The sequence below is a fragment of the Sebastes umbrosus genome, chromosome 3, assembly GCF_015220745.1.
Source record: "Sebastes umbrosus isolate fSebUmb1 chromosome 3, fSebUmb1.pri, whole genome shotgun sequence".
Taxonomy (NCBI): Eukaryota; Metazoa; Chordata; class Actinopteri; order Perciformes; family Sebastidae; genus Sebastes; species Sebastes umbrosus.
This window is the reverse complement of record NC_051271.1, coordinates 7,845,951-7,857,710: the sequence shown is the minus strand read 5'-3', so window position 1 is coordinate 7,857,710 and position 11,760 is coordinate 7,845,951. Positions and strand designations below refer to the sequence as shown.

General features: G+C 40.0%; 1 protein-coding gene across 1 annotated transcript; it reads left to right on the top strand.

Moving 5' to 3' along the window:
- Positions 1 to 2,349: 2,349 nt before the first annotated feature.
- LOC119485443 (macrophage mannose receptor 1-like) lies at positions 2,350 to 4,323 on the top strand. The gene has a single exon (XM_037765068.1). It carries the CDS (start codon positions 2,943 to 2,945, stop codon positions 3,675 to 3,677), a length of 735 nt encoding a protein of 244 aa, XP_037620996.1. The 5' UTR covers positions 2,350 to 2,942; the 3' UTR covers positions 3,678 to 4,323.
- Positions 4,324 to 11,760: the final 7,437 nt, after the last annotated feature.

Genomic DNA, 11,760 nt, shown 5'->3' with positions numbered 1-11,760 from the left:
GATGATGTGTCCTTCAGCTGCAGCAGAGGCAGTGTTGAATCAAATTACTGCTGAGCACAATCGCTCACATAGTCGAATATTGTGTGTATGTGAGTGTTACAGCCGTGAGTACAGAGAGGCTGCTTCTGTAGAGCCACTTGTGTTCATTTTGTACAGATGACCCAAGTTGACTGGATGGCCTCAATCATGTCAGTCCCTTTGTTTCACGGTGCATATGAGAGTGTGGGGAATTGATACGTGCCAAAACACTGACACTAATCTAATGACTTACGCCCACACACCGATCTGGTATCTGTCTGTGTGCTGATTGAAGCTGCAGGAGCGGCCCTGACCCCTAGTCTGGCAGGGTATTTTGTGATCATTTGTTCCCTTTAAACTTGTAATTCATAACCTGCCCTCACTACATCATTTTGCACTTCATTACATACAGACATATGTCCCCGAGCACCCAAAGCTGGTCAGCAAAGCGTGAGCAAAGAGTGCTGAAACAGCTTCCTGTGTGGCATGATAACTTTATGGACTTCAAAGCTGCACTAATCAATATTTTCATATTAACTGTAGATCACACGACTACTTGTATGTGAAAGGGGTCGCTCGTATGATGATCCCACAGAGAATTATCACCTGACTCTGCAGCTCCCTTCAGCTCCACACACTCTTTAAAGGTGTTTAAAGGGGATGTATCATGCTCATTTTAGAGTTCATACTTGTACTTTGGGTTTCTACTAAAACATGTTTACATGTTTGATGTTCAAAAAACACATTATTTTTCTCATACTGTCAGTCTGAATATACCTGCATTCACCCTCTGTCTGAAACGCTCCGTTTTAGCGCCTGTCTCTTTAAGACCCCCCTCCTGAAAAAGCCCAGTCTAAAATATAATCCACCTTTGCAAAGGTAGCTCTCAAGTCACAGGTGGCGATACTCAGATGGTGGGTGGTATATTTGAATGAGGCACATGGACTTGCAGGCGCATGTGACATATGAAGGGGAGACAAATCTGAATGGCTTGTTGAATCACACATTTTCTTATTTCACAGATTGTGGATTGGTAGGCACTCCAGATACCCAAATGTATGAGCACAAGCTCTGAAAAAGTGAGTTTTTACATGATTTGTCCCCTTTAGCATCTGCCAGGTCATTACTTTGGTTTTATGGCCTGCAACTGGTTTCTGGTTCACTCCCAAAGCTCAGATCAGCGTTGCTTCCAGCAGCAGGCAGCTGTTCTCAGCTAAAAAGCTCCAAAAACCCACCGTATACACTACCTGCTTGGCTCCATACTTCAGACAGACACATTTAGGTGCTGTTCACATGTAGTGTCTAAAAATGTGTGTAAAATGCCAGCCGTGCCACTTTCTTTCTTTTATCCAGGTTGAACTCCTGCCACGCCTGCCGTTACTAAGCAACCAAAACCTGCGTGCTGCAATGACGATGATGATGAAGTTGCAGTAATTTAGCAGTAAGTCTCACTGACTAAACTAAACTAAACTAAACTAAACCCCTCACAGTAGCTTTACTGCTCGATATCTCTGCGTCAGTCTGGCTGACCTTTCAACCGGATATTGTGACGTTCTTGGACGGAAAGGGTGACGCAAGTAAAATAGTCCATGGGACAGATCGTAAAGCTCTGGGTATAGCCCTGCACTAAAATGATTAACTTATCCTCCATATATTTACCATAGACTGATATTTACGGAAGAAAAAAAGGTGCAGTATCTGCCGGCTGTGATTGGTTGTTCCTTGTCACATGACATGCGGTGTGGGCTGAATGCAAAGTTTAACTATTTTTATCTCGGGGAAGCCGTCAAGCCCTGAAAAATAGGCGCTTTGGGAACGCAACGGCGTCGCTTCTACGTTTGAGCGTGCCTGCCACATGTCTACATTGAAAACAATGGATTTGAGGGCGCCAAAAACGGTCCCTTAGAGACTAGCTGGTGAACATAGTGGAGCATTTAACAAATAAAAAGAGCCAAATATTTCTTTCAGATTATGGTGGAGACCAAAATAAAGCTAAAAGAGAGTGAATACTGGACTTAAATTCATCACGTATCCAGAAACACGACTCCAAATGAATGATAATGTTGCTCCGTGTCTGCTGGATGTCTGAATAAGCAATTGTTTAGTACGGACTTTATAATGTCAGATGCGCTTCCAGCTGAATATGTTTCTTTGGTATTTGGCAGAAAGTATAAACCATGTTATGAGTTGAGGTTTTTAACATGAATTTTTCAATGTTTTCAAGCACAACAAATTAAATTTCATTGACCTCCATTGTATTGGGGGATGGCTGCAGAAGTCTCAGCAGGGGAGCTCTCAGTCTATAAAACCAACAGCAGCATATCACCGGGCTACAACATCATGAAGTATTAATTATGAGTCTTGTGCAGCACCAACTTCTGAAAAATGTATTTATTTATGTTTGCTAATGTTCGATTTTTGTTCTTACCTTTTTCATTTGCGTTAACTTAACCTGAAATAGTCATTTAATTCGAATCAAAACTGTAATATGTTTCATATAAAAGCGAATGTGAAGTGGTCGTTAGAAAAGAAGGTGGTCTCAAACAAATGGCTGCATTGTAATATATTTTCTGACATCTGGCAAAAAGTATTCCTTTTACAAGCTTTCAATGACGGTGATAATGAGCAGGAAACTGCTTCGTCTTTGTACGGATCACTTCACTCCATGATAATACTCCTTCCTGTGAAAACAAATGAGCTCCAATGCAAACCAATGGTTTCATTACTTAGCTATTCTGCTGAATATTGCTTATGTGTTTGTGTAAGTCATTTGTTTTTCTCTTTGGGTGTTAAGCCTACCATGAAGATATTTTGCTTGTTAAAGAAAGTCATGCAAAGTCATCATATCCTTTATAACCCTGACACTTACATGTAAGGGATACCATCACAGAGAAAACACAGCCAAAGAAAACAGACCAACGACCATGGAGAGAATCATCTTCTTACTTTTTCTTTGTGCAGTTGTTGAGGGAGATGTAGGAAAACACATTTTTGTTGATAAGAGTAAGACATGGCGAGCTGCTCAGAGCTACTGTAGAAAACATCACACTGATCTTTCCTCTGTTAGTAGTCAGTCTGAACTAAACAGGCTCCTGACAGCTGAAGGTGCAAACAGATCCGCAGGATGGATCGGCCTCAAACGAGACCTCAACAACAGCACTGTCTGGAGGTGGTCAGGAGGGACACACATTACATACCAAAACTGGACCAATGGACAACCAGATAATTTTGAGAACAATGAGAGGTATGGACACGTCCAGTCTAAAGGGACATGGAATGATGATAAAGAAAGAAACACCAGGCCTTTTTACTGCATCGATATTAACGTAGTGGAGGAGAGGAAGACCTGGGAGGAGGCTCTGGACTACTGCAGAGATCACCACAATGACCTCACCAGCCTGCACTCTGACACCGAGTGCCTTCTGGCCATGAAAGAGAATCAGAAAGTCAACATCACTCATCGGGTGTGGATCGGCCTGCGTTACCTCCAGGACAGCTGGCTGTGGGTGAACGGTGACCGTCTGGTGTACGAGGCCTGGAATCAGGGAGGAGATCAGGACTATCTGTGTCCATCACGGAAACGCTGTGGAGCTTTAACCGGAAAGGGACTGTGGGACAACTTCGACTGCCGAACCAAACTCAAATTCATCTGCACCTGAGAGATTCAGAATATTACATCTGGTAAATTAAAATGGCATCTATCACTGTTACTGATTTGTATCACAAGAAAAGTAATGCTCCAATTTGAATTGAAATGTCTAGGGAAGAAATTACATATTACACTACAGAGAACTGTAAAATTAAATCTAAACTCGCATTTTCATTTGCTTGTTTTGCTGTGATGTATTTAACCTTTCTTACTTTTTTATTTGGTTGATGGTACTAGGTGGCCTTGTCTTATCATTGAGATTTGTATACATTGTCAGGCTTTTGATTACAACATTAATCCTCTTTTAAGGCATTAATAACTATTAGGAAAATTATTGACGGCCAATAAATACCTGAAAATGTGTGATTACTGGGATACGCACTAATGACAGTAAGCAGCAGGCCTGTCATTTGCATTCTTAACCACCATCCCTTAGTTTGATTTCCATATTATCAACAATTACTCACTCAACACCTTCTCAGATGTTATTACACCTGTGTAAATCTTGTTTTCAGGTAAATACTGGATTTTTGACATGTATCAAAACTTGTGTGTAAATTCATCATCCTCTTGAACATAAAAAAAATATGTAATCGACATTTAGATACTTTCATGACTGTAAGTTACACTTACCCAGATTTTACATATTTTAATCTGTTTTCACTCTACTCATCTCATATATAGTGAACTCTTCTTTAAAAAAAACATGAACTGCAGTGTGCTGTGTTTGTGCATATTAATAATAAATATTACTGTATTTACACTGGAGTCCTTTTCCTTTTGAACCTCAAATAGTATGAAAAGGGAAGAGGGAATCAAGAAAGTGTCACAAAAAGAGAGTAATGAGAAAAAACATCCTGTAGAGCATTATGGCTTGATTCTACAAAATAATTTCACATAAACGTATTTTAAAATGTATTCATAATGCAAAATAATTATGGAATTGTTTGATTATTTAATATTGGCTGGACAGAAACTAAGTTGGGATGTAGTGCTTGTAATAGTTATTTGGAGGTGGAATTGAGCTGAAATAATAATACAAAATTAAATATTTATTTATTTATTTATTTATTTATTTATTTATTTATTTATTTATTTGATAGGGACAATACATGTAGGCATTGTTACGCTTAATTACAGTGCAACCGATTTAATGTATATAGGACTTCTAGACGTAGTTAATTTGCAGACCTTGTCCCTGGTTAGGCTTTTAAGAAAAATACATTAAAAAAAATACATAGAAAAAATAAAAAAACATATTGTTAAATTAAATTAAATTTAATTAATTTAATTAAATTCAATATTAAATCCAAACAATACACTAATATAAGAGAGAATAAAGTGTTGCATAGTTTTTAGGATAATAGTAAAACTATTGCATTGTCTAGTAGTAATGCTAATAATCAACTACAGCATGTGATTGTTACGGATGCTTGTGCTTTGATGAAGCTGAGTTACACACTGGAGTTTCTGCAGGATTTGGCACACAGCAACTGTAGTCATTCACTTGAAAGGAGAGTTTTTTACGTAGCATACAATCCAGGCAGCTACTAACACTTGATGACTTTGCAAGAGGATAATGTCAGCAGAAAAATTACACTGACACAAGCAGAGCAACAATGGAAACCACAGCCACTCTGGGCCCGGCTGTCTGCCAGGAAACAGGCAACCCAGCTGTCTCCAAACACGGTAGCAGAAACCAAAAATCAACTCCAGCAAATCTAAATTTTCATCTTTCAAATTGTGCCAGCTGCTTACAGAACAAAAATCCAACAAAACAGGTAAAGGGTGACAAAGACATTACAATAAATACCATTGTTTGTTAAAGAGCAATATTTCATTAGTAATTAGCTGCATGTGCATGTAGAAAATGCAAATTTTACTACCTAGCCATTTCAATCAGGAGAGACTTCATTTTAAGAGTGATCAAACATTTTCTCATAGATTTCTATACAATCAGACTTCTTTTTGCAACCAGAGGAGTCGCCCCCTGCTGGCTGTTAGAAAGAATGCAAGATTAAGGCACTTCAGCATTGGATTCACTTCTCAGACCCGGAGGTAGCCCGCTGCTCACAACACTCAGACAAGGTTATCCATGTGTTAAATGACAGCATAATGCATGGTAAACAACAACCACAAGAAATATAAGCTCAGCCAAGACATAGAATTTATTTATGATTAATACTGCACATACAGTAGGCTGATAATTCCAAACGAGCAGCTGTTCCTTTGAAGAAACATTTAATTTCTCCTTTCTGAAATCAAAATACTTAATCCTTTAAACACTTTGGGAACTGAGGGAATATTTATGGGGACGTCTACTATGCTATCTCTCAAGAACAAATAAAAACATATTGAGGCCAAACTGAGAATTTAATATTTCCTTCACAGAGTTGTAAAGATTAAAGCAATGATGATCACTATGAAAAATATTTTGTTAATGTAATCTAAATTCCATTGTCAGATTAAACTACCTCTCTGTGTCAGAAACGGTCAAGGTCCTCTGAAATTGCATGAACAAGTAACACACAAAACTTCTTCTGCTTCAAAAAGATAATCAAAGAAATGTTTGCTCTTGTTTGTTGATGAAAGAATTACATTTTTAGCACTCGGTGTTGTGATACCTAAAATAATTTCTAAAATGTCATCTCGTCACTCAGTGAGACAGAATCCATCAGCAGGTGAATATTACAGGATCAAAACAGAAAACAACAAGCCATCACTCCCCGCTGCTGTGTGTTAACTCACAGTGTATCTACAACCACATGCTGAATTCTCCCTCTAATGAATTTCAAAGCCATTACTGTTCAACATACTGCCGTACATCGCCATATGGAAAACAATAGTGGCTGCATGAGGGCACACAAATATAATCTATAATAACATGTGTTTCAGTTGCGTGGGAGTCACATGCATCCATGGCAACCACCAATCTCCAACTTTCTAGCTCAAGAGATGTTCGACCGTGTACAGGTCAAGTGTCAGCGCCTCTGTTTATAAAAACCACTGACAGCATAGGAGCCTGCTGTTAGTCTCAGCAGCATGTTTGCTCTGCTAGCTCACTACACAGTCTATTAATTGTCCAAAGCCAAATGGCCCCTGCCGCAGTGCTGCTAATTTATTATTGAGGGTAGATACATGTTTGTTTTTCCTTGCTTTTGATTCATGTTTTTGGTTTTAATGACTTCAGCATAGAGTTTTAGGTTGTTTTTTTGTAAAGCAGCTCACAAATGTCCACAATCCCCAATGTACAAAGGGACGGTTCAAACAAACAGACAAAACAGAAAGCACCATACGCACCAGTCAATTCTGCATCATCTTGGGGTGGAGGTAATCTCTGAACCCATCGGCTATCGGTGTGAGGACGATTTAGACTTTGTTGTTAACAACCAACAAATATGTCCAACGGCCATTTCCTCTCTCCGATCATTGTTTACAGTCCGACCAGCAACTTGAGATATGGGAATGGAGTTGGAGTTGAGAGATGATGTGTACAACCGTATTGTTTCACAAGTAGCCATATGAACGCAGATACATTAAACCATATAGCAAGGAATCTCTGTCCGTCTGTATGTCCTATGTACAACCTCTGGTTGTACCTGGTTTTCAACAAGAGTGAAAAATATGTTGTTGTTTTTTTTGTCATTTGGATGCATGACAAACTCTTTAAGGATTTATTGCTATCATCCAGTGCTCATTGTGTTCTGTTTTTCCTACGGTGTTTTGAAGAAATAGCCTGTTTCTGCCAGTAAATTGCAGAAAAGGTAACATCAAGAGAAAGGTTGTGTTTGTCAGACAATGCTGTGCTGCAGTTTCTACATTGATTTTCATGATTTCTGACGTGTGAAATCAGATGAAACATCTGTCCTCTCAGGAAAACTGACTGGCAGCTGCCAGGGGGGGAAATCCCTTCTCACACGGCTCTTCTACTCTGAGTCAACACCCAGCTATTACTATAGCTTGTGTGTGCAGTCACCTCTGGTCCACCCCTACAGATCTACATTTCATGGAGCAAAAGAAAGAAAAGAGCTGCCGGGAGCGTTACATTCCTCTCCTCTCTCTCTGCCTGGCCGAGGAGGCCTCGACATAGGGATCAAAACAGTGCAGCGCTGGTTCTTTTTTTGCTTTTTTTGCAAGCTCAAAAATGCTGTATCAAACACACCTCTCAGACCTTTCATGGTGTTAAATTATACTACACAAAATGTGCTTTTCAGCCCATTGTCATCCCAATGATCACACACACATGCACACACACACACTCTCCCTATAAACGTCTTCTTCTACTTTTTTGCAAAAAGCACAAAAGCATTCATCAAACACTTTGCTCCAAGCACATCGTCACTTTATGAACTACTTTTAAGCATCAGCTCTTCACATCAAAGGAAATCAAAGTAATCTATTCACAAATGTCCTCATTCCTACCATGTTTCAATTTCAGTAAAAGGAAAATAAAATTGCACATCTCAATGTGCCTATTGAGCGGTACCATTTGCCAAGGTGGCAAGCTTAGCTTTCATTCCCCCCCTATCCCCCTGTTCCTCTCTCATCTGCAGGTTTTCACACTCAAACAGCTGGTGCCAGGCCTGAACCCACCATTGAACCTGTGTATGTATTACCAGAAAGATTTCTGCTTCCCAAGGTCTTCCAACACCACAGATCAGTGTCTCTCAAACTTTTTTCACCAAGTACCACCTCAGAAAATATTTGGCTCTCCAAGTACCACCATTATGACCGATGTTAAAATACAGTAGCGTAGGCCTACCCTATTCAGCAATGCAAGGTTCACGCAGGAGGCAAATTTATTCCTAATAACAATATTACTTATTGTTGGCTTTTGTCAAAGAGGGAGCACTAGAACTGGCACTTAAACTCTTCCACACAACTCACACTACACAAGGGGCAGCCTCTCACACTAGGCCTGCATGATATGAGGAACATCTGTGATGTGCAATAACACTGTTCAATATTGCAATGACAATATGACTTGCGATAAATAAACAAATATTGAAGTGTGCATATTAGCTCTACATATACATATACTGTATTTAATATATAACTAGGCTAAATGTTGTTTCTAGAGCAGCAACAGTAATGTTTACAAATCTACAAGCTACAAGCATTACAAAATTAATGTTTTGTTTATCTCTGTGGAAGATATCTGACGTTACTTCTAACAAAGCTTGTGAGCCAATAGTAAAACAGCATTGGTATCACGTGGTATCTTTGGGTTGTCAGTTAGTGTGGAAACAAAACGATAAATGGCAGAGATTGACGGTAAGTGCCTGGCAACGACTTGTTGTGAAGTTAATACAATGGAACGGGGGAGGGAGAATGCAACATCTAGTTGGCTGAATGTTATCAATGTTATCCGTAGTAGCTTTAAAAGACGACAGAGGAGGTTATAAAAAAGTGAATGGTGAAACACAGCTAATATGCTACGATAGCATCCTCTATTTTGGACTCACCTGCAAGGCACAAATTTGCATGTCAACGTTCACCAAACTTGAAGTCGACACGCAACATTTGCATGGATTAATTTCACCTCCTCGAGCGGATCCACTAATTCCATTGGAATTAATTGAAATTACCATGAAATTTTGCTGTTAAATCCTGTTGTGACCAGACCTTTAGCCTCTCCGATGGGTGAGGCTACAACCACATGATCAGTGCACGTCCGTCATAGTCCTGGGATTTTGCTTGTTGTCTGTTTCCTGTTTTATTTTGTTACTCACCTCTCCTCTCGTTTCAGATCACCTTTGTGTGTTTTCCCGTGAGTTTTGATAGTATGCCCCGCCCTGATTAGTTTCACCTGTCCCTCGTTAGTCCAGCAGTCACCTGACCTCCTGCTCACCTGTTCCCACTTCCTCATTAGTCACTCACTATATATACTAGCCCAGTTCCTTTGTTCCTGTTTGTCATTGCTGAATGGGGGTTTTGTTTTCTTCCTTGTAGTTGGCTTTCCTGCCTTTGCTCCTCTAGTGTTTAAGTTTTGTTTCCAGTGATCAGTATTCCTAGTTTGTTGTTGGATTAACTTCTGATTATTATGAGAGACAAATAGAGGGTGCTCTGTTAGTTTATCATCATCTGTGTGACACGTGTTGCAGAAACTATCCATGAGATATTGCCTCATTCTAAAAAGTGGAGCCTGTGAATGTATTATCACTTTTCGGTGAGCGAATAGAAGGCTGCACCGCGTCCTTGATACATTTTCGGGCTTCAGGGTTGCTGCCTCTGCAAGTAGCTCAAGGTGCCCGAGTGAGTGGAATAGACTGTTTTCCTCTGAGGCTGTTTTCTGTCTTCATTTTAAATTAAACATTCTCTCTCCATCTCATATATTCGCCTACGTATCCTCCCATGCACACAAGCACTCATGACTGCAGACTTGAGAAGAGTTTGCTCATTGTTTGATTTATTCATGCCCTACTGCTCAATATGTGGAAAGAGGAGTTGAAGTAACATGGCATTTTTTTTTTTTGTTTTTCATTTCAGTTTGTAAATATGGAAGATTTCTTAAAGACGGGAACAACCAAGGCTAAAAATTTTGTTTTTGAGATTGTTTTTGAGATCGCCGCATACATAACACCGTCGGCCTCACAGAATACATTTGAAGTTGTCACGGTAGGAAAAGCACCGGTGTAAATAAACTTAATGATGAATTTCATTCAGCATCTTCAGTTTCAAGGTCCTGGTATTGCTCATGCTGGCTCACTGTCACACTGTTATGGCTTACTGGGACACTTGAGTAGAACTGAGCCTTTGTTAATGTTATTAGTAATAATAATAACTAGAAGGGCACACGGAGAGGACAAATCTCCGCCAAGGCCATTTCCATAAGTGAAAAATACTGTGTGTATCCGCCCCGTGATTTGGATCCACTCCAAAATGTAATGGGTTCTTCCTTGGCCTATGCTTTATACTTCTACTGAGGTTCATGGAAATCAGGCCCGTAGTTTTTCCATAATCATGCTGACACACAGACAAACAAACCGAAAACATAACCTAAATTTTACTTATACAGAAACTTTCAAAACAAAATTACAAAGTGCTTTACATGGTTGAAATATCTAAGTTTACAATATAGTTAATGGAACGCCTTGTGCGTTTCATACCGGCGCTAAAGGGCGCCATGTGGGGCGGAACCGAACGCCGACAGCTGTGACAGAGCCTGTGAATGAGAACGGACTGGTATCCCAAACGAAGGAAGAGAGTTAACTTCCTGCAGTGCATGAACAATCATTTACAGTAACACACTAAAATTAGGCATAAAGCACAACTCATATATAAGCACATTATCAGCCTCACACTTTTACACACTTAGGTATTTAATCGTAAACCCACCAATCAGGCGTAAGCACTATAAAAAGGCAACAGGTGCTTCTTTTCAGTTGTCCCCTCCGGACAGTCAAGATGGCAGCAAAGATCACAAAAACAGGGGTTTATTCATCTCGTATCGGGCCTAATGTTAGTGGATCGGACAGAGCTGAGCTAGCTGTTTCCCCCTGTTTCCAGTGTTTGTGCTAAGCTAACCAGCTTCTGGCTGTAGCCTAACATTTACCATACAGATGTGAGAGTGGTATCAATCTTCCCTATCTAATAATATATCAATATCAAAGAGTGACATGTTGTATCTGATTTTAACTGAAGTCATATCAGAGGTGTAGTGCCAGGGAAATATTCAATAACCTTCATTATCAAATAGCCTCTTCAGATTTTCACTTCATTTCCTCCGTAATTGAAATCTGATGAGCCTCAAGCTTCTGAATCGCTATCATGGCTGCCTAATGTCTTCTGCTGCTCCAGCCAACCATGTGTTAGGCCTTTTTTCACTCTTCCTTGTCGACAAAAAAAAAATGATGCTGTGAACCTGTCAGGCGAGACACACTTGGAGGGATGGGAGAAATCCAGGGGAATTCCCCTCCGCAGCTGCAAAAGGCAGCAGATGGGAGCAGGGTAAGGAGGCTGAGAGGCGTCATTTATCTTCATAAGACCCTCATTCCGTCGGGGTCGGAGCAAGCAGAGGAAGAGGAATCATAGGATAGGGAAATGAAGGATGGAGGGTGGAGGCAGAGAGAGATGTGGGTTATCTGTAAATG

Coding starts and splice junctions, on each gene's coding strand:
- LOC119485443 (XM_037765068.1), top strand. CDS start 2,943: ATGGAGAGAATCATCTTCTTACTTTTTCTTTGTGCAGTTGTTGAGGGA.